Below are 27446 nucleotides of genomic sequence, written 5' to 3' on the forward strand. Positions count from 1 at the left end.
CCTAGTCAGTACAAACAACAACAACGACAATGTAAGAAATATAGATATTCTGACAAAATATGTATATAATATAATTACCAGCTGACCCGGCAAACGTTTTTTTGCCATGTATATTATTTCTAGGAAACATATTTTTAATTCTACTACAATTATAATATTTGATTGCCATCTTGCAACCCTATTGCGGATCTGTGGATCGATTTAAAAAAAATAAAAATCGAGATGTAAAAATAGGGGTTGATCGTATAAGAGTAAAAATTGAGAGAGATCTTAATTTTTTTATTGTCATCACAAAATAAAAAAAAATTGCCAAAAAATTAAAGTTTGTAATTAACAAATAAAATAGGGGTTGGTCGTAGAGAAGTGAAAGATTCAGGGTCATATGAAATTTTGTAAGTCATGACAAAGTAAAAAAAAATTTTTGCAAAAAAATTAAAATTATTACTTAACAAATAAAAAATAAGGGTTAATCGTAGAGGAGTGAAAATTTAGGATTGCATGTATTTTGTATGATGTATCTTGAAAAAATGAAAAAATGAAAAAACGAAATTTTTTTTACCTTTAGGGGGATGAAAAATAGATGTTGTCCGATTCTCAGATCTATTCAATATGCACACAAAATTTCATGAGAATCGATCAAGCCATTTCGGAGGAGTTTCACTACAAACACCGCGACACAAGAATTTTATATTTAAGATATATGGAATGTCCAACCAGAGAAACCTATGGCAAAAAAATAAATCTCTTAATTTGATTTGACAGGTCCACCATATCCATACAATATGTTTCCGTTAGATACCTATTGTACCTATATCAAAAAAATCTGTGTACACGACATACAATTTTGTGTATTTACTTGTACAATGTAAGACATAAAGATATAGTATAACTATATTCTTGATTCAATAATGACAACATAAAACCAGTTTATCAAGGAAAATCTGAATAATGTGATTATTCCAACGTCATAATTAAATATAACTGGTGCTCAAACTAATAAATACGAAATAATAAAGACGAAAGATTGATTGTTTTTTGTGGTTTTAAATAGCGATTTTTTACCGCTTCTAAAACTTTAACAAATCCTCTGTTTCTAACTACGCAATTAGCGGCGGTCTGTCTACAAATCTTACATTTTATAACTAGCCATTTTGTTTTGACAAGTCTAAATATCTATTATATTCCATGAGGTTCAATCCTGAAACTCCTTCCCATCTCAAAAAAGATTTAACATTTTTGGGAGCCCATGAAAAAGCTTACGGTCTTCCGAAAACTATATCCTTGACATTCTATCACATAACTCTTATTTTTCTTGGCGAATCTTTTAAGGTCTTTGCAGTGAGCACATGGACCTCCCGTCCCTATTCTCTATCTTCCTTCAAATCTTGACTCTATACAAGCATACGTGTCCACGTATTATCCATAAATTTCGTACTAACTGATCAAAAATTATTGTTATTCATGTGAACTATTGCTTTTTCATCTGTCCTTTTTTTTAAATATTGTTTTAATCACTATTTCACTATTTACATATGTTTATGTATGTATTGCTTTGTTTTGTTTATATATAGCTGTATGTCTTATGTATCTTTCACTTCTTGCTTACATTATCAAATTTATCTTTTTGCCCTCACAATGGTTTCCTGGAAAAGATCTCTCTAAAGCGATAGGCCAGTTGTCTTCCTAATTATTTAATTATGTCATGCAACGAAGTGTTAATAAATTAATTCATCCAGTTATGTTAAAATAACTTTTTATCTAACTAAAACTGAGTATACTCGGCGACTTATAAAATAATAATATCACTGTACTATTAATGCTTTATTACGAATTCATACTTAAATCGACCCTGTATCTCCATAATTTAAATAGAGTACTAAGTGAGTAATTCCTTTAACCTGACATAACACAAGTAATTAGCCTTCGAAAGACATTACTAGTGACTTTCAGTAACTCACATTAATATGCTATCAAACTAATTTTATTAAACAAAGCCGTGTTATATTAATTTATATTATATACCGAAAAATTTATACTATTTTCTCAACTTACTTAAATATACACCCTGAAAGGAAGCTGGTGACATAGGACATTGACCATTTATCTATGAAAAGACGAAACTAAATGGCTTGTGAGCTCTATACTCTCAAAATTGTAACGGTTCGCTCTCTTTTCTTAAGCCTGTTTATTTTGAGTAACATGTAAAGATAGAAAAGTGCAGCTCTTAACTTTTTCGTGAATGTGCAGAAGCAAATTAAGATTTTTTATTTAACCTTGAACAAATAAAAAAACATTAATTTAACAACGATTTAAATGGTGACGCCCCAAGTGATGTCTTTATGGTATCAATTAATTTTATCAGTAATTTTTACAGGATTAAGGAGAATATACGTCAAATAATACATGAATTTCTTTTTATTCGCTTTCGTAATTATTATTCAATTTATAACCAAATTGATTGCATTTAGACAGATAATTAATGTTTTTTTAAGAATTTAATGAAAATATATAACTATAAATAAAGACATTTAGAAACTCAAAATGTAACAAAGATTTAAAATATAGTCAGGTATTGAACGATTTGGTGATTTTTCTCATTAAAATCAACAGCATATTGAAATAACTCCCAATTTATTAAAATTAATTTTCGTTTTTCATTTCATATAAAATTTAACATTTAATAATCACACGCGTTATTTTTTTTAGATAAAACCTTGATTTAATGTAATTTATCAAACCGATAGCTTCGCTACTACTTAATAGTACTTACTTAAATGTACTTACAATTAATAGCGGTACTGTGTAAGCCGAAACAAAATAACCACCTTATTTTTGTTTAAGATTTATGTAATTTCATATTTATACGTAAATAATTTACATCCAAAACACACAAACATGTAAATGGAACTTTTTGTCTAATTAATTTTCCAATTATATCCATGACCAACCTTTGGACAGCCGCGCTTGGTTTCAAGTATAGTTTTTTGTCGACTAATAAAATTAAAACAATGCGGATAAACTGGTTTTTATTTACGTATCTTTTTATTTATATACTTATATTTATATTACGTTGAGCTGTCAAAAAATAAAACCACTCGTAAGAACAGTCATCAGTTTAAAAAAAAACAGATATTTAGCCAGAATCTTTTAGGCCAATGGCCAATGGTTAATTAACTACGTAGTTTAACAAGAACATCGACCATAGGGTTGATAATGTTTTCTGGTGAGAATATTGATGGCAAAATTCTCACTACAAGATGTAGAGTATTACACGTTACCTACCTTAACGGCTGAATAGTTTGTCTTTTGTTTTCTTTGACTTTAACTTGAATTGCCCTTTATACGACGATCGAAATAGAGTGGGTATTTACTAACAAAAAAACACACACTTCGGCCATTTATTTTAATATAAAATTGATATTTATTCCTTGGCCTTGATATCGTTCAATCATACAAAACGTGTTGTTTGCGCGTAAGCTCGATGGGAGATGGAAAATTTGTGAATAAAATACTCAACTGGATTTTCCGATTCTTGAAACAAACAATAATTAAGTATTATAAATTCATGCGAGGCTTTTTATGTATTATAATATATTTGTAAATGTTAATAATAACAAAAGAAGAGAATGCAATTAAATTTATTGAATATTACTAAAAAAAATCTTAAACAATATTAAAAATCTGTGGTATCCTTCATTTATTATGGCTTTATTATTTCTCTTTTAAATTAGTAAAACGATCAATGCTTCTTACAATTTATTATACACATTTTTTTCTTGTATAAGTAGGTAATAACTATTTACTGTGTTTTAAGCTATATTCCACACATTCAAACAAAAGTTTTTGGCTTTGGTCTATAATATTTTTGTTTAAATATTGAAACATAAGTAGCTGAAGTAATACTGATACGTAAATCTATAAATAAGTAAAAACTAGCTATTATTACATAAATAACAACAATAAATATATTAATTAGTATTACTATTAATTCTTTTGAACTACTATGGTGATGATAATCATTGTGTACTACAAGACAAGATAATTTCTTTAATTTTAAAAATCATATCGTGGAAACATATATTGTCTACTTGCCCAGAGTTCTAAATGTGTAGAAATCATTTTAACTTGCGTACCTTTTTTTTCCAAGATCGCATCATGCAATTAGTCTTCTGACTATGAGCAGGTGAGTTGTAGGATGATTTGCGGGAGGAGATTTTCCTCATTAGGAATATCTACCATAATAATATTAGCTCAGTCAATAAAGCTCCAGGGTTCTTCGTCCTATTATATATAATCGGCTTATATACTCCGGTAAAGTGAGTTGAACAGCTTAGTGAATAGGATCATTACATTTGTGTCATAAGTTGCTTATTTGTTTAAGTATGTAGTATTTTATGTGTAGTATATAGAAGATCCTGGAGGACATCAGGCAATCTTCGCTTGGCCAGTGGGTAGGCTCGGGAGTGTATATTGTACTTAAGTTGTTTTTATCATCGCATTTTATTAGTTCTCTACCACGCGTGGTAATCAATCTCGACCCCGGTACAGATGCTTTGAATTCCAATCTCCACTTCCTTTGAAGAGTGAACCGAGACTGTTAACATATGTGGTGAATTGTTTCTCAGTTATAGCGTTGTTTGGAAGACAATAATATATATAGCCGAAGAAATACATAAATTCCCATTTTCATCCAGGATATAAAAATGAGGTGTCTTGAATGACTTCCGATCGAAATTGTGGCAGTTCATAATGTTTAATGACTCTCCAAAAACTTGATACTCTCTCATTTAAGTACCTAACCTACCATCCTAAATATGCCTAAAATTATGTGCCGGGACGAATATAAAATTGAACGATTCATACTCATTATATAATATTATAAAGATAAAGTACTTGTAGTAGTTCAAATTTAAATTCCAAGCGAAGTAATGTACGGCTTAAAATCATAACGAAAAATACGAAATTTAATCCACTCAAAAAATATTAATTTTCTCTACTAATTATTATAATTATAATGCGACTAAAACATGTAATCTAAAATGATACAAAACTTAAGTAATTTTAAATAATTAATTGTAATATAATAACTAACTTTAAAATGTAATTGGGAGCCTTTTCAGTCTTTTTAGTCGCATCACAAGACGCACCAGCTGTGTTAACACGTTAGGTTCCAAGTTAAAATTGGCTTTTTATTTCAAAATATTATGAAAGTAGTACTTCATGTGACTACAAATATATTAAATCATGATTAACGCTTTGCTGAATCATCAATTACCATGTCGTCATTAAATTATGGAATAAATGAAGACAATTTATTACTAATTTATATAATTAGGGGATAAATGATCTACGTATAAGCTATATAGCCGTAGGATCTAGATATTAATTATAAATAAAATTAATTGTTAATCGACAAACATAATATAACACACAAACTTTCAACTTACCCAAAGCAAACAGATTCTATACATAGTGGGTTAGTTATATGTAAATATAAGTATATTAAGTTAATATTAAATAAATAAAATAAATCAGTGGCGCTACAACCTTTTTAGGGCTGAGCCTTAGATATCTGATTAGGTAATTAGGCTTCTGTACCTAACACTCCGTCGCCTGTTCTTCTTATGCCTATATTCGACTGCCTTCACCAATCGTACGAATGGTAAATGTGCACATAGAAAGAAAGTCCATTGGTGCACAGCCGGTGAGCTAATCCAGGACTTAAGGGATGAGAAACAATCGCTAAAGCCACTTAATCTTAACATTATTAAGATCGTAAATCGTCCTTGAAGAATCGAAACATTATATCGAGCTACATTTGTAAAGTTAAAAATTTCCTATATAATTTATGGAATGTAATAATAACCCAATGGGTTACGGTGAAAAACCTGTCGAACCGGATACGAACGATGCATAATCAATCGAGATTATTAATAAATAATAATTTACTCCTTTTTACGTTACAATCTACATTTTCTATTACAAAAATAATTGACACATCGCGAGCCCTCTGGGATTGAGAGTGTCCATGGGCAGCGGTATCTCTTAGCATCAGGTGAGCGTTCTGCCCGTTCGCTCCCTGTTCTATAATTTATTTTTTAACTATAACTCATAAATGTTCAGATCTGTACCGTTTGATATAATACGATACGCACGGTATGAATTTGATTCCATGGAAGATGGGCCGGGTGCTGGTATGGGATGCAACCTGTTCAGACACACTGGCCCCTTCCCATCTTCATGGAACCAACAACCTGGTTAACCACCAAACAAGCCTGCAAATACAGGAGTCTAGGCTCCGAATATTATTTTGTCCCATTCGGTGGCCAGACCATTGGTTCGGGGGGTCCTAGCACTATAAGGCTTTTTAGGGAAATATCAAAAAGGTTAGTCGGCATCACTGGAGACCGAAGAGCTGGCAGCTACCTCGGACAAAGAATAGGTCTAGCTATTCAAAGGGGGAACGCTGCCAGTATCTTCGAAACCTTGCCTAAAGGGACTCCTTTTATTAATATATTTTAGTTATTACATTTTAAGGTTAGTTGTTATATAAGAATTATTTATAGAATAAATATGTATGTATATTAATAGTATAGTATAGTTAAATATTACGGGAGCTCCGATTGCAATGTTAAGTCAGGAATAATCTAAATAGTCGCTCGTCAAAACCTTAAAAATATATTAAATTCATGATTTTCGACGACAACATTTAATGCAAAACGGGTTTAGTTTAAATACTAAAAAATATCAGAACAGTTTCCGTTTTTTCTGTATACTTAAGTCATATGTTATGACGATGATACTAGCGACAATCTCTTTTTTGAGACGAATAGGCTACTATTATCTTAATAATTAAATAATATATACCTTCTATAGGAAAATGGGATTATCGAATGTCATTCTTTATTGTATTGAGTTTTTAAGTGTGATGTTAAAGAAATTACTTCAGTTAAAGTTTATCTTATATCGTCTAACATATTTACGCAACAAATTAATTGTATACATAAGCACAGTATGTTTGCTTCGTTATTATCTGCGTAGTAAGCACAGCCACTTGAAGAGCTCCAAGACATCACTTTAACGTTATGCGTCTGTTTGCTTTTGTCTATTTGTTTTTTTACGTAAGCTACATGAATAAAATAACTTTGATTTCTGTTTTGAAAAATCAACAGCATCTAAGCCGTTGTAGATTGGTTTTACTGATGATAAGTGATACCTGTTTATCTTATGTTCTACACTAAACGATGGTTTTTGATACTGTTTGCAGTAAATATATACGCAACCAGGCTTGCGCGTTTTATGATGTTGTCATTGGGGAATCGTTGAAATTTAATGGATGTGTCGTTTGCAATTAAAAGATTTAACAATTAGGTTGATTTCCCCACCTTTTATCAAAATTTGTATACCCTCAGGCATTTCATCATTTCATTTATATAGGACAAAGGGACTTTCCGAGGAACGCGTTTTAGGCAAAGCTCACGGACGTCTAGATTGAGCGTTCTAGTAAACGAATAAGATATGTTGATTCCTTAATACTTTAACTTCTATTTTCGACTTTCGTTATATTTTTGTTTATATTTATTTTATATTATTTTGTTTGATATCTTTTGGTGTATGTCACGTTTGCGTATAAAAATTCTATATTGTTGTTATTGCAACAATGTTACATTGTGTCGAGCCAATGCTGGCTTTTATCAATAAATAAACTTGATTATTTACCGTTAACAAGAATTATTTTTTGTCAAAAAAAGCGTCTGCTACTGATGAGGAAGTACTCGGGTGCAGACTCTGTATCTATATATTTTGTACAACAGGATTCAACGCTTTAATATATGTATAAAACTTATTTCCAGCACATTTCGTCGGTAGTCTTTTACTGGTGTCGATATCGTAATGATGTGATTAGCTATATATATTAACCATGTATAGTCCGGTCAGTGCCATGCTCGGAAAGGTTTTCAATGTTAAAGTTCAATGACAGGGTTCTTTTTCAATTATGAGTTATATTAAATGCAATAACTGGCATAAAGAGTTATGATTATGTCTTCAATGTTGGCAGATTTTATGAACCTTATAATTTACCGATTAATTATCTTAGGTATAAACAGGGTAAATAGTTTTACGTATATAATAGCTATGACCTTTGAATTTCACTATTATTATAAATTTAACTTGGTTTGCTAGGTATTTCTTCGTTCCAATTAAAATAGTACAATATAAACTTATTATTAATTCAATAAGTAACATATTAATTAAATTATAAATTATTAGAGGATTTGTAGCTTGTTTTTTAATTTTATAAAACTAGCAACATCTTGATTGTTGTAGATTGCTCAAAAACGCAATTGAAGAATTAGTAAAAAATGCCTATTTGTATTTTAATGAATATAACGGATATGTTTATTAGACACGTGTTAATATGGTTCTTCTAATAAATTAACATGTTAGATAATTTATATACTCGTACTAGAAAATACTTTGTTGTTCCCTGACAGTCATGACTACAACCGTAGATGGAAATTTACCTTAGAGAATAATAATTGTGCTTAAGATCCATAACTGAGACTATTCGTGTTTATCGAGTTTTTTTGGAATTTTCTAAATATACCTAATATTATTATTTCAATTTTAATGAATTACACATTATTTAAAACAATAACTAACCTTAAAATTATTAAGTTTCCGAAGATACTGGCAGCGTTCCCCTGAATAGATAGACTAATTATTATTTTATTATTATTGTATTTTTGGCATTGAATAATGTCAGGGCAGCAGATCATAGATTTCGTCATAGCCGGGTACAGTGGTACATGATACTCTCATACGATTACGGATCTAGTTAATGTAGATATGATGAAAGAAATTAATAAATTCGATTTTTATAGAAGATTTGAAAAAAATACTTATTCCAAAGTTTATCCAATAATTTGAGAAATATCTGACGTGCTTACTTTTTTACAAAAACGTATATTTTAGTTAACGTTAAAATAAGTATTCTGACGTCAAACGACAAAAAGTCAAGTTGAAGGCGGGCTACGGGCGATGTGATAAAAGAGCGTGCGAGGCGCGCGCGGAGGCAGTACGAGACACGCTTGCACGTGGCGCACGCGCAGTTTTCGCATAACTTTCCGCGATTTACGCGCGATTTGCGCTCGTTTGCACCCTAACATCACTTTCATATGTTACGTGGGGGGCGCTAGTTCACTTTCGGGTAGTGTGTGTGCTCTAACTTCTGGAGAGGAATCGGGCTCTGCATCCGAGGACCCTAGGTAAGACACGACTGTGATCGCAATTATGAAATCGGTCTGAATCATGTGATTGAAATATCGTTAATGATGAAAATTAAGTGTTCTTGTACTTTACATTTTTAGACATATATTAATGCTGGCAAATCTTTTTATAACCAAATATAAAAATCTTAGAAATAATAAATAAAATAGCGAGAAACTCATAATTGCACGATGCGTTTTGTTATGAAAACATTTGTAAACATCTGTTTGTCTGCTGAGGAAATCGATTGTGATCGTTGATGAAGCGCAAAATTGAAAAACACATAAAATTACATCTCAAACACTATAAAACACGAAGGACACGCCATTCTAATGATCATACCTTATGTAAACGGACGATGAGCAAATACTTGATTCTGCTCGAGTATTTTCTTACCTTCGGTGTGTCTGGATTTGTAAATTCAAAATTAGGACTTAACGAAGTGATTTGTGTAAATCGAGTGATCATTAAATGCAATAGTCTAAGAAAGGTGTACGGTTTTGAAGCCAAGGATTCATCAAGGCAGTTGCAAGCGTTTGTATGCCCATCGCGTCGGTCTTCACAAAGCGGTGTACGTGTGAGGTTAGGTCACGTCCTGGCCACTGACATGAGATTCAATCCCATAACATCTGAGCATTAACAACATTTACAGAAATAGGTTCTTTCTTTAAATACATAAACTGTATATTCATTGCAACACAGTATACCATTATCTTTGGCAATGAAGAGATTTAACCTTAGTTCTCTTGAGTAAACTCACCTGCATGACTAGCATAAAGTTCTTTTCCAACTAACCAAGGAAAGGACGTTGTATTGCCGCAACGAGCATTTTTTATTGTTTACTGTCAAACAAAGACTCTTATAGAGAAAATCTTTTCTTTTATAAATAATTTCAATATCTACTTTAAAATAATTATTTTTATTTGATTGATAGTTCACCTATAAATTCAAAGGCCATACGTAAATAAGGAAAACAAATAAAAACCTTCTAAGATAATACCTTAAAGATATTCAAACTTATCGAATGGAAAATTGCCTAATTTGAGTCAGGAAGTAACCTGTCTTCAACAGGCTAATATTGACTTTTAATACAATCAAGTTTTAACAATAGCATTCGATGCCTGCTGTAAATAATTTATATATTTGATAATGCTGTAATAATATTTACGTATTTCATTTTATTAAGTTTTATGAAATCTTTAAAGAAATGTGGCTTGAATCCCGTTTAATTCTTATAAATTGGCCAATAAAATAAGCGTTGAACATAAAATTAAGTATAATAAATATCAGTTTTCTTAACAATTCACACATTGTCCATTATAAAAAACGGTATAAAACAGTTACCATCATAATTATTTAATTTTTATTTCGTATTTACTAGTATCATATTGACGAGTATGATATATAATTCACAGATTTCATACTAATCACAATGGTTTAATGATTTGTTGTGTTTAAAGGCTTAAATATAATTCTCAAACATTACACGGCATAAATTTAATTCGTTACAAGATAACATTATTCTAATTTTAAATAAATGATACTGAAGTTCCTGTTCTTTTTTTAAATATTAAAACTAATCACGTCCACATATTTCCACACTGATCAAACCTGTCCACATCAATATGTGTATAAATTTCGATAATTACCTAGAGTCCAAGGTAAACGGAATCGAGTATGACATTAAACGCAATCAAAGAGCGGATATCTATCCGCAAACTTGAAAAACCTTGGACGGACATTGGTCATTTCTACATAGGAAGTAAAATATTGTTAGCGTAGTTGCATACTATAATAATGTCACTTATTCGATATTTCGCCTACACGCAAGTGAACTCATTACACGCTCAATTTACGAGAACGACGGAGTATTCAATGTTAAAATTATTCACTTAGGTGACAATAGCTAGAACAAGGATAGTGAGAATGGTGTACGATGTGAGGGAGCACGTCCGAATTGGCCTCGTGCGTTCGGCCATAGCCTGTAAATGTTTACATTTGTGCCGGCAACGCCCCGCGAGGACCACCTGAAGCACAACGACCAGTGATTAGTTGCAAAATGGTCGTGGCCGAATTGAGTTCAGGGTCGAGCGTGTTGCCGGGTTTTGCGCAACGTCCTTACCGACCACCGTACATTCGCTACTCCATATTATGCACTCTCCCGCATTACTCTTCTCACGACGTATAAATTCGAAGTACTAACAGATGTTTTCGTCTTAAAGATAAACTAATATAACATAATTTATCTAAAAACTTGTACAAATTACAACTTCTACCACCACCAATTGATAAACAGATATATGGCGATTGAAGGTTCTTTTGATTGAAGGCTCGACCAGGTCAAGGTCTTAGGGGCCATCGAAGTTAATAAAATACAATAAAATTGTCGGTTTCTGTGGATGTTTACCAAAGTCACAACTTTATCATCACAGTGTAATATTATCATAAACTCGATCACATGTATAATTACTTTAACTCTGCCTTCCCGAAGACCAAAAGAATTCTCAAATTCAAAATATAAATAAAATAATTCAACTTGAATTAAGATATTATAATTTATTTCTTAATAACAACAAGTTGGCTCTCGAAATTTTTGCTAACATGTCTTAACCGAGGTATTTTGAAATCGCATACTATATACTATATCTTATACTAAGTTAATATAAACGTGAGACGGTTGAGGCCAACCCAAGGTGCTACAGAGAATTTGTCCGTAACACATTCACACAATCTTTTACATTTTCTCAGCTCAGCGCTGATAAATTATCACAAACGTTACTCAAGAAGCTATTTGTTTGATAGATAAGATGATATTAATTATTTTGTCAAACAATAGGTAATTTAAATCTGTTGCGATATTAGGTACCTAATGATTGAAACGTTGTCGTTAATATTTATGACTATATACATTTTAATTGCTTTGAAGTAATATTTTTATTAATATAATAAAATTTCAATAGAATTACATTCAAAAATATATCACGCTTATTATAAAATTCAGCGCATTTATATTGTTTGAGTGAAATCCGACCACTTTCCGAAATTTGACGGAATAAAAGATCTTTTCTTCGATATAAATAGTTCTCTAGGCCTATTTAATAAGGTTTGTGTCGTAATGGATCCCGATGCAACGGGCGCTGATTAGACGCATGAGGTGGTGTTTTATTATGGTCAAGTTCCCAACTAATACTAATAGTCTAAACTATTATAAATCGAAAATTATTGCAATTTTCGAGTTCACCCGGTATTTGCAGTCCAATGAGCTGAGGAATTGACTAAAAATGCTGTTTCCTACTTTATTGACTTAACGGCATGAATTTTTATTAAGTAATGCGCAATCATTACAATTATTTTTAAATGCAAGTAATGAACAACCAAATAATTGTGTTAATAAAACTTTTCTTGATTGCATTAGAATCTTCAGGACCTTGATATTATTTAATTTATTTTATAATTGTATTAAGTAATATAGTGAGCGTTATTTTGTTACGAAAATAGGTAAGTAGGTGATTGTTTTAAATTTAAATTATTGTACTCATATCTTATTTCGCTCAGGGCGATATTATAAAAAAATAAACTTTCTCTACTATCCAGCCAGAATCATATATTCCAAGAATAAAATTCTTGAGGATTAGAATCGCAGAAATGGAAATAAATAGATTGCTCTAGATAATCCTACATTATGTAGATCAGACTATCATCAGATAGATCGCAAGAAACATTGACGACAGAATTAAATTGATCTTTTTTATTCCAACTATCACGATTGCTTATCAATCGTAAAATTGATTATTATAGCATATTATAGAGAATATTTTTAATTAATACATAATATAATTTGTAAACATGTCCCGAAACCTACATACTATTAAATTTCTCTTTTGCTTTTTTCTAAATTAGACGGGTTAGTATGCACTTAAAATCACTTAAAAATACTAGCTTCTGCCATTTGACAGAAGTTGGTCAAAAACGTGGTCAAACGATTTTTAATTAAAATTAACTTCAGCAAACTAACCGAGATACAAGTAAAAATGCATGTTCCCACTATAAAAACCTGATGACACCTCATGTTACAATTCACACAAATAAAAATTCATTGCATTATCTATGTTACCTCAATATTTATCACTTTAATCGGCAAAATTTATGTATTTCAGCATTTAAAATTTCGTTGAAATTAATACCATGCAATAGTGTCGATTAATGTAAGGTATATGAAAAAGACTCATTTTCTGTTCGTTTCTCTATTACTATCGCCGAAAATATAACGATTATATATTCAGCTAAATGCTTTACAAACACTGAAATGAATCACTATCAAATAAGCTATGGTGAGGGGCTATCACGTATACTAGCATAATTTTCTTCCTTAGTACAATTTTCCATAAATTGTAATTTAAACTATGCTATCAAGGTAGAAGGTTAGCATTCCACGTGTTTAGCAAGTTGGTCAATGATATTCCAGTTAATTAGCAACATTACCATAATTATGAGCCCCTCGAGCTCGTATATGGTGGTATTGAGACGGTCTAGGCCAAATTGCCTTCACAAGCAATAAAATGCGGATGTTCTAATAAATTAATTAATGACCTTCCGATATCTTTAATAGGCTTTGGCGTAGGCCAAACTTTTGGATTATAATTTATTACTTTATTATTCGGTTCACAGGAAACCTTCGAATCTCAATAGCGCTTTTCAAAATGTCCTGGGATCGAAGTTAAATAATAATTAAGTTCGTATAATTACGTGAAGCAAAAAGATTTATAATAGTGACAGATGCAAAAAACAACTGATTATATATGGGTATTTCGTCAATAATCAAAGTGTTTTTTACTTTGCGACGTGTTCAGATAGAAACGATTAAAATAAAATGTATAAATCAATGTTATTAAGTGACGCAGTTCCAAAAGATTATGTTAAAATTTAACAATCGTTTAACTACTTACATTTTTAAAATAGGATTAATCACAGAAGTTTGATAGTATTCGTTTGCATTAAATGCATTTTCCATTTCCGCATTAAGTGCATATACCCAGGTATTATTGTCAGTAGGTATTACGTCGTGTTACGTTACGACTATGTATCGTTTGTCGTATGACACAATAATTTCTTTTGCTTTTTATCTTTAACGATATATCTCGTAAAACTTATTGAAACTATTCAATAGTCTTAGCAGCAGAACAAAGTAGTTTATTATAGAATGATAGACATAGACATAGACATATTATTTATTACAAACAAAAAAATCCATTTGTTTAGATTTATTCTAAATTACTGGCTGGCTTTTAAATTAAAATTGTTCATTGTCGTTTAAAAATACATCACAAAAAGCATTTATTTATATCAATTAAGTGGAACAAAGTGTCGTTCACTCGACACCCACACTTATAGGAACATAGTGTATCATTAGAACAAGAAACTGTTCATCAGTCTTATGTTACTTTCACGTAACGTAAGACTGATGAACATTCGTTGCTCGGTTACAATTCATTGAAAGTCATTTACAATAACAGAATGAAATTTCGAAGCATCGCATGCGAGAATGTCTCATTGTCAATGCCGACGAGTGTGCCTAACATTGAATTTGAAGTATGCGGGTTAAATTACAATTTAAAAAATGGACAATTATACATCCGTCTTTTAAAAATAAAATAAATTACATCAAAAGATTATATGTTTGATGTGACAATTTTAAGAAATAGCCTCTTCTTTTGAATATTTTTTCCTGAAACAATTAAATAACTGCTTCTTTTATTTTCCAGGGTAAAGAGTTTCTCACACCATTTTCCTCATCCTTAACCTTTCTGTGAGGTTGCTTGCTAAGCGATAAGGACAAATATGCATTATTGTAAGAATTTTATTTACACTCGGCACAGACGGTAGTATGAACCGGGAACGCAGTCTGAATGCCAATAACATTCGGGCTTCCCCACTTTACATTCAAACCGCCGATGACTCAGTTTATAATCCACAATTACATTTTTTAAAACGAGCGGGAATACCTTTTTGAAAATGACATCTTGGATAATTTACGAACTTTAGTACTTTTGATAGTTGAAGATTGTTCCAATGCAGACTTCCCGACACGATTGATCTAATAATCTGTAGTGAGTTAATATAAATTTTAATATTGCAATCACGTGCGTCGCGTTGTTGTCATGGTATAGGAACTTAGTACGTTACTAACGCAATTTTATTCTTAAATAAGTACGAATAATGTTTTTATTCTCTTTACGTTGTAAGAATATTTATTATGTATTTACTTATTTATTATGTACGACTTAAATATATAACCGTAAGGGTTCCATAAAAATTAAGAGTCACATGATGACGCAGAACTCGTTAAAAATTCGTGGCAATATTGTTGTTTTAAATTCTATTTTTGACACTTCCTATAAACAAGAGACAGTCTCGAACACCTGTTTTAAGTAACAATTTTTTGTAACAAAATTAAATATGGAATGTTCACGTTTATAATTAAGGTTAATTTTGAAACAATTGTGTATAATATTACGGTATGTGAATGAGAGTAATATTATTACGCCATATACATTTTATAAAGGGTTACATAAAGTGAAACCTACGACCTTGCAATTAGCATTTTTCATTTTCTTATTCAAATGCATATATGTTAGCATAGCGATAGAATTATTTAATTAACACTGTTAATCCAGAAACATCATTAAGTGCACTGTGAATCCGTTTTTGCGCATGATTTTCTATGTCATAGTAGGCAGGTAAATATTGATAATATTTTATCCTGACCTTTCAGGCTTTTGAAATGCGTAATTAAACTGATAAGCTTTTGACGTAGACCATAGACTATAGAGACCGTGTTTTTTTTTATTTAAACTATTGTAACCGAATATTATTATATTTTTTTTCCAATCACTTTGTTCAGCTCGGATCTAACAGACAATGTCAACCAACACTTATTATTATTATCGTAGCAAATCTTATAAACAAATAATATTTATTGTTACCTTCAAGCGCAATATTATTTTATTAAGATACGATTCTCAATCTTGGCAAAGAAAATATTGATATAATAAATTGAATTGAACTCCGATTTATCTTGTTCATTTGCGTCGTCATCATAACGAAAGACAATAAATGCATTACATAAGGCCGTTGCACATAAATGTGCAATTTGATCTAAATTCTAAAACCTGTTTACATTAAACTTTTGTCGCGTCAAAAGGTCGATCTTGCATATTCAAGGAGTCGGTTGACCAGAGCAGTTCCTCGCTGTTACATAACGTGCAGACAATGACCCACTTTGAACATTACTACTAAATACATAATTTACTAGCGACTACTTCCAGTTTATCCCTTCAGTTCCTAATCCAGATAAAGTATGCAAAACCATTAAAATCGGTTGTCATTGAGACCGCACTGCTGATGGGTGTTGCAATGCATTCGGATTACGTCATAACCCACTTACCGACCAACTACGGCAAATGATTTCACTTTATCATCACTGATATATGATGATTACTCAGCCGGTGTCGTTAATTATTATTTATCTTGTATTTGACTACTGCAAGTCACATATTTGATCTAGAGTTTCAGAATAAACATTTGGCGCTATATCAACATGATAATGTTTTGTTTACAAATTGTTGTAATAATATCTATACTATAACCATAATATAATTGCGTGAGAATTGTCATTGAATTTAAAAATTGTTCAGAATTTTCACATGTGATTCATACATGTTAATTGAACGTACGAACTTGCTTAATCTTATCTCCGTGGTGTCTGTCTAATCATTCTAATAGTAATCGAGATATTGATATCAGCAAAGGTGTAATACCTAGGAAAATAAACGTGGAACGTGGTTACGTGCCGAAAAGTCAAATGTAAAAAAGTGTCATCAACCAAACGGACGATTCAATACGGCACGTCTTATCTGATAACGACCTGATAAGGAATCTGATACTGATATGTTGACAGATATATGGCTTATTAAAATGCTAATAATACAGGATTTTCATAAAATATAAATATTATAAATATTTTTAGTCTATCTCCACGTGAAAAGGCACTAGCTAAGCTTATTGTATGTACAGGAATAATATTATCTTTACATTATATGTTAATATCAGTATGTGTGTGACGTGTAACGACGCCAGACACCTTATCATCTCCAGTGGCTTATCTTTATCTGTACTCAAACTAGGTCATTTCTTTACAATATACTACAGAATTTTATAATTAAATATTTTAAAAGAGTCAGAAATATGCAATGTCACAACTGACAACAAGAACTATTCTATACATTTGTATGTTAAGTTTACTATTAATTAGGTAAGATGTCATTGGATTTCTACTTTCACTTTTATCACAAATGACAATTAATATTTTACATTGAACTTTAATACATGGGCAAGTTGTGCCTATCAAAACTATTCATAAAAATACGTTTTGTAGTAATTTCTCTTATTCCTAAACCAAACAATTTAGACGATTACGAATTTTTCATTTAGAATACGATTACCTCAGAGGTTATAGGTTCAAAACTCAATCGTATTGAAATACATTGAATACACCGCACGAGGTCAGATGTTAAGTGCACCAGAAAATCCAAAGATAATTTATGTCCGGTTATTTATACAGTACTTTATAATTGTATTCCTCGTCGTGGCCATCGAGATCATAGTTACTTAGGAAACAATGAGTAACGTCATCGCCTGTTATCAAGGATCTGCCGTACTAATTTTATTTGTAAACAGCTACTGAGGAAGTTATGAGTACAACGTTCATCGACTGTTAAATTGTGGCGTTAATAAATTCAAGTGAGTCGACGAAGCCTCGCGACATAATATATGCGATCTAGGCGTCACCTTCAAGTATATTAGAATATGTTCAGAAAGGATCTTAATCAATTGTTTATAAACAATTTCATATAATTTCCGCGATATTTACCACATCTAGGCTGCCTAGAAGTAATTAAATCTTATGTCTTTTTTTGTGGATACGTGTGCAGTAGAGATTGACATAAAAACTCAGATACTTACTAAATATCAAATCTAGTGGCAAAAATTTAGTTCTTAAGGTGGATGCTAGAAATTTAGATTTAGTTGTTAGATAGAAACGAAGGCGAGTGCAACTTACACTATCACCAATGGATATTGGCCTCGGCAATGTTATACAATAATAATACTTAGCGTCTTAAAATATATTCATATAATATGCGTCTATTTATAATTAAGGGAGAAGAGATTTTTTACACTCTCTCTCTACTTTCTCTACTCAAATTTTGTACTTATTCAGTAATCACCTTCTTAGTTATATATATATATAATATATATATCATATATAATCAATCTTATTTTTATTTTCAGATATATACAGCAAGCTGGAAAAGCCAACATAGTAAAATACATATTTACAAGGTTAGTAAAGTGTCGTAACGAATTAAATAAAACGTAAGCAATCTTACTTATTAGCTCATACGTCTGCGTCGCTTCTATTTAAAATTACAATATTTCTATCTAAAAGATACAAAAGTAAACTCACGCGGAGTACGAATATAAGCTGTATTGCATAGAGCAGCTTAGATTTCATATGATAAACAAGCTATGTCTCGCCGTTTCATCAGCACTAAGTCATAGCGTGATGTTTCTTTACAAATGGACTATACACCACGCCGAAACAGAAAATTTCTAAAGCCCCTCCAAGAGCCAAGCCAATACCAAAAGTAAAGGAATAAGTATGACATAACTGGCGCCGCGATTATGGAAACCAAACTAACAAAACCAGTGAATTTAATCATCAGCAACTACATCAGCACTACTCTAACCTTTAATACCGATTGCGATCCCAATTTCAATGTTGAATTTGTGTACCTACTGCGGACTTCCATGTTTGCAACATCAATGCTATAAAAATTTGAATTTTGAAAGAGTAAATTGAAATTGCTTTCAAAGACAGGTTTGTCAGGATCAGTATGGCTGTTAATATTAAAATTAATAAAGTACCTACGGTACAGCTTTTTAATCCAATCGGCCCTTAAAAAAACTAAAAGTGCTATGAAAAAGGAAAAGTAATTTTATAAGACTTACAGACACAGACTATAAAAACTCAAACCTAATTTTTATATCAATTGTCAAGTTGATTTATAAAAGGACATTGACATCTAACCTATTGTATAAGAATAAGTAGCAGGTATGGGCACGAAATCTGAAATATGAAGAGATTGTTTGATTCTAGTCCTTTAAATCTAGCGTTGTCGCCAGATTTTGCAATAAAAGTCATTATGTTCATAATTTATCATTAATAGTAACTAGCAAGATGTCCTGAGTGTTCATTTAGTGATAAATGTTAAATATCTACATAGTGTCATTTAATCAGAACACTGTACAGGTACGAGCTGTTATCTCATTCAGTAACCCTTCCTAGATTTAAATAGAAAATTCAGCGAGTTATACAATAATTGATTTCCTTTTTCAGATACTGTCACAATGGCTTTAGTACTACAATACATCAGTGATATGAATAGTTATATGGATAAGTATGGAGGTGAGATTGTTTTAAATAATCTATATTTATAGAAATTCTATTATTAAACTTGTGACAAATGTGCAGTTAGTAAATACTGGAGCTTAGACAAGTTTCATTTAATTTGCTTTCCTTATTTATATTCCTAATTAATTAAAACACTTAATCATATTATAAATTCTTAACATACTTTCCTCTTTTAGATCCTCGAACAAACCCATGGTTCCTGATGAGCTCACCACTTCCTACGTTAATGATATGCCTAAGTTATGTTTATCTAGTCAAGGTAATGTTTTCATTTTTCACTAAAGTATAAATTTACATTCTCTTTGAAGGATAGGAACAATTAATTAAAACATTTATTTAAATGTGTATCAGTCTTCTGATGACCACATCTGCTGTTAAGCACTTGAAATACTAATTTATAGTATAAAATGCTTTATTAAAGTTGAACATTACTGACACATCTTTAACCGGATATAATAATTATGTTTTCAAAGTTGTTTTCAAAATTAATAATTTTCTTTTAAACACCATATATATTATTAACTTTGTTTGTATTATTTTTGCTTTTATTGTATTCTTTGATTTTAAAATTAACTTTAAAATTCAAACAAACATTTTCATTGTTTACAGGTTTTAGGGCCAAGGTATATGGAAAACAGAAAGCCTTTTGAATTAACAAATTTGTTAATAGTATATAATTTTTTACAAGTATTGTTCAGCTCATGGCTGTTCTATGAGGTAAGAGAAAAAGTTAAATATGTTTTTGATAATTATATTTTTTTCAGATTTTAATTGAGGTAAATTCAAACAGTGAAACAAAAACTCGGACTTTTAATAAAGCTGTGTATTTTTTATAGTTGTGATGATTCCTACATTAGCATGATAACCAGTTTTTTGTAAATTGTTTAATCTCCCCATGCCTCACTTAAAGCAATTTGGAAAATACCTACTTCCATTGTATATTGTTGATATCCCTAGAATAAGTAGTTTTCTTTATCCAAGATCTTTAATGTGTTTTTAGAAGCCTGTTTAAAAATTTATTTTATTACAGTTAACAAGGTAAGATTAAGATTATTAAAATTGTACAGGTGTTCCTACAGTAATTCTATTAACATTGTACAACAGCTAAATTTTGCTTATAAATAGTTTGAAATCTTTAAACAAAAATAGAATTTAAATACTGACAAAACAACACAACCACTTGTAAATGAAAACTTCAATTTGTGCATGGTTTTTAATATAGTGTTTATTTTTTTCTACCATAATTAAGTTAACATTATTTAGTTCATAGACTTTTGTCTTACCTATACTGATTAATGCTTAATGATTTACAAAATATGACCAGAGCATGATGGGAGGCTGGCTGAAACATTACAGCCTTCGATGCCAGCCAGTGGACTACACTGACAATCCTATAGCTAATAGAGTAAGTGCCACAGAAGACCGTCTGCATTGTTCGAATATCCGAAACTAACGTCACTGTAAATATACATTGTCCATTTCCAGGTCGTGTAAATAAAGCAGCAATTGGCATGTTATGCGTATGCTAAGAAAATTTAATCTTAAGTTTAATTTATTGTATAAAGTGTAATATAGTAAATACTAACATCCAGGGTCTGTGCAAACTCGGAATTCGGTCAGAAGTTGGTTTATTGCTACGCTAGTTAATTATATTTGAATGTGATTACTAAAATACTGGTATGGTGAGTTTTGTTAATTGCGACGTCATTGAAACGTACAGTTAAACAATAACTCACGAGCGCGTGATTTGCACTGACCCTAAAAAGAGAATACTCTTACAACTTACCAACATCTAGAACAGTGAGCCCCTGAGCTGACACAACGGAGGCTGGTGATTAACCGGTATTAGCGACGTGTGACCAATGCTATGCAAATACGAATAACACAGGGCAAGGTGTCGGTGTATTGTTTCAGATCGGTGGCGCAGGGTGGTTCACAGGCAGGTATAACTTTCAATGTCAGCCGGTCGACCACTCGAAACATCCACAAACGATGAGGGTGAATTATTAATTCTGTATTTATACTTTCCAAAGACTATTCCTACCACCCTTTAGTATCCGATACATGAATGTTTCTGCTTGCAAACTACAGTGTCTAACACTACAGGACCACATTTAGCCTTCCACGGCTCACCTCACTTCCGACCGCGAGACACTAATTTCTCCAATCCCTTGTACTGTACTGTAATTAATTCCTTAAATACCTTTTATCTATATAATATTTATCACCTATTTCGTCAATATCATAATTACTGGTCGATTCATTACGATAAGCCGCAGACATTTCATTAGGTGATTGAATTAATAAACTAATCATACATACAGGCATTACAATTAATTGACACTTCATCACCACATCAACCAAATCATATTAAACAATCATTGGCTGTTCTCATTTTGCATAAAACCGTGTGACGCTAATTCATTATCTATTTTATGTAAGCTTCGCAGTGGGATTAAGTTTAAATTATCACTTTGTTCAAAGTTACTGCTTCAAAAACCAAACAGCTTTTATAAAATTAATTTGCATCAAAAAGGTGATGCGATATCTTTTATAATAAATTTAAATTAATTAATTTTAGCTGTTTGCAAAAGTTTCTACTAATTGTTGCACAGGTAATTTATTTTTAGATAGAAAATAAAAAAAATTGAACATTTCAGATGGTTCATGCATGTTGGTGGTATTACTTTTCAAAGTTTACAGAGTTCTTTGATACGGTGAGTTTCTTTTTATATCCATATTTATTACTTCTGATAATGCTAATCATATTTTTTTATATTTTAATCGTGATATGCCGTCACGAACGAAGTACCATAATTTTTAGTTAATTTCAAATTAAAAACTGTAAAAAGGTTCAAAGATCAGATTTCTCGATTAAAAGTGCCGACAATCGGTACAATATATAGCGATAATATAGAATTGTATAGAAATAAAGGCTATGAACTATTTCAGAATTTTGGATTTATCTAAACAGTAAATACCATTATTGTATGTTTAGTACTTCAGAAAAATATGTATATTTGCAGATCTTCTTTGTGCTAAGAAAGAAATTCGATCATGTATCAACTCTCCACGTGATCCACCACGGTGTGATGCCCATGTCCGTCTGGTTCGGAGTGAAATTCACCCCTGGAGGTCATTCAACATTTTTCGGACTTTTAAACACGTTCGTGCACATCATCATGTACTCTTACTACATGGTATCGGCGATGGGACCTCGGTGGAAGCGATTCCTGTGGTGGAAGAAATACTTAACGACGCTACAAATGGTGAGATTCATGTTTATGTATTATTATTATTTTACAGCTTTAATTAATCCGTTTTGTTTTAATTCAAATCAAATCAAAAATCATTTATTCATATAGGTAACCTAATGTACACTTATATAAGTAAAAAAAAATACATTAAATGATTCTAATTCTTCATTTACTGCCAATTCTCAAATCAAGGGCGTTTTTTGTATTAATCCTCGAAAATGCATTTCATTTTCAAGTATCATCAATTAAAATCAAAGTCCTCTCTATGCAAATGTGTTCGGAGACTATTATTCAATTAAATATGGATTGGAATGTACATAACACGATTTATTTGTTTATATCGATATGGATATAAAAATATCTATGAATGTCCTATTATGACGCAACATCGAATCGTTGCCAAGGACTTTGGGCAACCTTGTCCTAATTTGTCAGCATCCGAGAACGACGAATGCAATCATACACTGCAAGGGGGGTATAAATAGTAACAAACTGAAAATATGTCTTCAATATTTAATATAATCTGAAAACTGTTTAAATGTTTGAACTAAGAAAACCAAACCCGTCTGAATATTTGTGGAATTTCATATGACATGCATTGTAGTTTTATATTTGAGGCACAAAATGGAGCGGTTCCGATGGCTCATTAAACCATGGAGCCACAAAGTCAGTTTATTTTTTGTAATTGCAGTAAATCATCAAATAAAAGTAATTTAATTATTATTCTTCTAGAATAATAATTAAATTATATATAGATTTCCGTAAACATTCAACAATAAATTTGCATAAATTATTGAAATTTATGGGACAGCAAAATCATCACTATATTAATAACTACTAACTATAATATAGGCACAGATAACATCAACGTTACTATTTATTTTTCAAAAACACATTGTATTATATGTTAAAATCCACGGTCATCGACGACGAACAAAGACAAATTAGAAAACAATAATAATCGACCTTTAAATGCCCGTTGATTAATTAGGGTTAACGAAGTTATTATAAAACATTTGTCATAATTCCAGGCTCAATTCGTCGGCATCATGGTGCACGCGTTCCAGTTGCTCTTCATCGAGTGCGACTACCCTCGCGCCTTCGTCTGGTGGATCGGGATGCACGCTGTTATGTTCTTCTTCCTCTTCAAGGACTTCTACAACCAGTCTTACACCAAACCAAAGGTATTTTTATCCGAAAAGTTCACTCCGATATCTCTTCAGTTCATTTCGATACGAAGAGTTTGTTTTACATATGTATAATCCAAAGAAATGTATTCATCCTGAACAAAGGCGGATTTATTTTTTTCAAGGCTACGTAGTTTTGCCGTCCTTGCAATTTCCCTAAAAGAACTCAACAATTTCATTGCACATTCTTATTTTAATTTGATTTTTAATACAGAAACCATTCGCCCGTAGCCTCCCACCACGTAGGACTGACGTGTATTGGTCGATAGAGGGAAATACACTTTCTGCATTTTCACTCGCAATCAACACTTTGTATTAGGGCGTAGAGGTCCATTACTAGTGAGGTTGGGCAAAATTTGTTGCAGACTTAAAACATAAAGAACCCGTCATGCATAAATCATTTTGATTTCTATTGGGGTAGAAAAAAAAAATCAAAAATTGGCCGCCCTAAAAATGTGCCGCCCAAGGATCCAGCCTACTCAACCTGCTTCCGTAATTTGATCCCTTTTATTAACACGTGACACGTAACAAGTGGTTGTAAAGAACGTGTTTGTTCATTTAATTACGTACTTTTTTATAAAAAGCGAAATTACTTGTATTAAACTAGTCTCAACAACTATGGTAATCTATTTATCTACTCGGGAGCAAAGGTCCGAAGTATGTTAAATCAATTACGGTTGGGAAAAATCTAACTGCCGTGTTATTTATCGCAGACAATGAAATGTCAACTTTATGACTGGCGATGTAAGGTTCAATTTATATTAATTTCACAATTTAATTGTTCGTAAAATGACCAATCAGTAGAATAATGTGTTATTTGAAATCGCCTTCGTCTACTACATAATTATTTGTTGACTTGACACACTTATATAAATTATGAGGTGTTTGTAACCAGTCCTCTAACGATTCTCTAAAGCAGAATTACTGGTGTAAATGATAAAATCCTTACCGAGTATTTTACACGCGTACTACGCAACTCAAAACCATCAGAATATACTATTTACACCTATTTTTAGTTATTGCAATATCGTTAGTCGCCCAATTCATATCACTTTTCACATCACTTGCAAAATGCAAATTGACCAAGCCCCTATTTAATAGTATGTCATATGTTCAATCATTTCGGACATAAATCGATTAATAATATTTCATATCAGATATTTGTATTCGTAAAGATATAAATCTTAAGCATACATTTGTATTAGACTGCTCATTGCGCTTAAGCTTTCAATTTCAAATTAATCGTTTTACGAAGGTCGCTAATTCTTGGGAAATAGTGTTCCGCCCGTATGACACTGCATATTTTGATGTATGAATCACCATCCCATCTGTACTGATAAAGTATTTGTTTGTCCGTTTGCAGGTCCGCGCCAGCTCTCCGGCGCCGGTGACGACGGCCATAAGCGAGGAGGTGACGTACAAAAACGGATCCGTGAAGAACGGCTTCAGCAACGGGCACACCAACGGGCTCGTGCGCGCCCGCACCGTCCTCCCCGCGGGCAACTGACCCGCGAGAACGTTCTAGCATTCCCTCGTCTGTGATTTGTCCGAAGACGTTCGGCTCCATTCGTAACCTCTCCTGCGGTACGGCGACGGACCTCCGCCGATCGGCAACGGACGCACCGGTGAGCTCTCGGCCCGGTCCCTCCGTCGCCGATCGTCGGGCCTCATGAAAGTGATTATCTAGTGTAAATGGGAGGTATCGGCGGTGTACATTTATTTTTATGATACAAACGATGGCTAGACATGTGATCGCATGGCGTTTTCTACTTTTACAATCGTCGCTTTTAGTTTAGTTACCTCTGATATTGTAATACTCGACCGAGGGAAACGGAAATCTACCGAGAATTGTTTTCGAGCTTCGAGTTCGGTCCGATGATCCTACGATGCTATGAAATCTAATTATTTTTATAAAGAAATTGTTTGCCAATAGCTATACATATATTATCTCCTTGACCTCCTTGACCGAGTTATGTACCTCTGTATTCGTTTAAGCGAGTGATGAAATTATGAACCGAGTGAAATGTTGCCAACTTTAAATAACACGCCAATCGTTTTTATGTATTTTATTCTACCTTTGATAATTCTTTAAAATGCCAACAATCAAATATTATTTGAACGTACTTCGGCGCATAATCGTCGCGTTCGTTCTAATTCTCGCGTTTAAACTATATTTTCAATTTCAGAGGTATATTTGTTTTTATAAAGATTTTTATAGATAGTTGTTATTGTAAAGTCTGAACATTTGATAATTTGATCAAGAGTGAACAAATTATTTACTGTTTATAATTTTTATATGAAATTGCGATAATGCAACGTCGTGTATCCGGAAATAATGTTAAAATGCAATATCCTCGATAATGTTGTTATGAATTTATATAATTTTTGTAATCTACTAGTTAAATTTTATGAATTTGAGTATACGAAACGTTCGATTGCTGCTTTTACTATTACTAAATTAGTTTAATACTTATACCTACGCCGTAGACAATTACTAACCGCGAGCTTAGTTTGGCATGCTCAAATTCATCGACCTCGGTGAGAAGCATAACTAGAAAATATTCAGAACTAGATATGTACAACGAAAGTGATCCTTTGCGTCTGCCGCTGGCACAGACAGACAGTCAGACTTAATATACGCACATTAAATGTCAATTCTCAAATCCATTTCCAACACAGGCGATCATTTTTTGTTTGGAATTCAGTCATAGGTTTTTCCACAGTTGTGTTGGCTATTTATTTTGTTTTATTTATTAACCGACTTCAGAAATCACGAAAGTGGTTCACGATGATAATTTTTATACCAAATATGACAACTCGGGATGCCTGCACACTTAGGTTACCAAATGGTACAAAATTATTTAGTGAAATTAGTTAACTCTGTGAGAACATAAGTTTGCAGGTGACTCGAGGCATTTCAATTGGACAGGTTGACTTAGTTGACTCATTTCACTTGAGAACCAAATCAATTATGTTTGTCTTCCGTTAATTTTTGTACTTACCAGATGTAAGGTGCTTTGAAACAGCATTGCTTCATAGTTATGCTCGCCATTTTGTAAATATATTGTTTCATTAGTTATAAAAACATTGGTTTATGTAATACTGCAATTTTTTACAAAAAATGCAAATAAACTATAAGGGAAATGTGTTATTTTATCAATAGTTTTATACTCCACTCCCAAAATCTTAATAATGTTCAAA

The 27446-nt window shown here is 31.9% G+C and overlaps 2 protein-coding genes across 5 annotated transcripts in view; one reads left to right on the forward strand and one right to left on the reverse strand.

Annotated features, from left to right (window-relative positions):
- LOC110996832 (elongation of very long chain fatty acids protein) overlaps positions 1–21722 on the reverse strand; it is a 90344-nt gene extending 68622 nt beyond the window's left edge. Inside the window, exon 1 of the mRNA XM_045629691.1 lies at positions 21588–21722. The gene's annotated coding sequence lies outside the window, so the exon portion shown is untranslated. The remainder of the gene's footprint in view (positions 1–21587) is intronic.
- On the forward strand, positions 9062–27401 carry LOC110996669 (elongation of very long chain fatty acids protein AAEL008004). 4 transcript variants are annotated; one of them, XM_045629688.1, is made up of 11 exons: positions 9062–9269; positions 18619–18669; positions 19727–19795; positions 19978–20060; positions 20411–20518; positions 21126–21206; positions 21716–21799; positions 22462–22518; positions 22828–23070; positions 24090–24242; positions 25609–27401. In XM_045629688.1, the coding sequence occupies exons 3-11, from the start codon at positions 19738–19740 to the stop codon at positions 25750–25752; spliced, it is 1011 nt and encodes a 336-aa protein (XP_045485644.1). In that variant the 5' UTR covers positions 9062–9269; positions 18619–18669; positions 19727–19737; the 3' UTR covers positions 25753–27401. The 4 variants fall into 4 exon arrangements, with proteins under 4 accessions (XP_045485644.1, XP_022120184.2, XP_022120167.2 ...); XM_022264492.2 differs by lacking the exon at positions 21716–21799 and having other exon boundaries at positions 9063–9269; XM_022264475.2 differs by lacking the exon at positions 21126–21206 and having other exon boundaries at positions 9063–9269.
- The last annotated feature ends 45 nt before the right edge of the window (positions 27402–27446 follow it).

This window comes from Pieris rapae, chromosome 10, assembly GCF_905147795.1.
Source record: "Pieris rapae chromosome 10, ilPieRapa1.1, whole genome shotgun sequence".
NCBI classification, from domain to species: domain Eukaryota; kingdom Metazoa; phylum Arthropoda; class Insecta; order Lepidoptera; family Pieridae; genus Pieris; species Pieris rapae.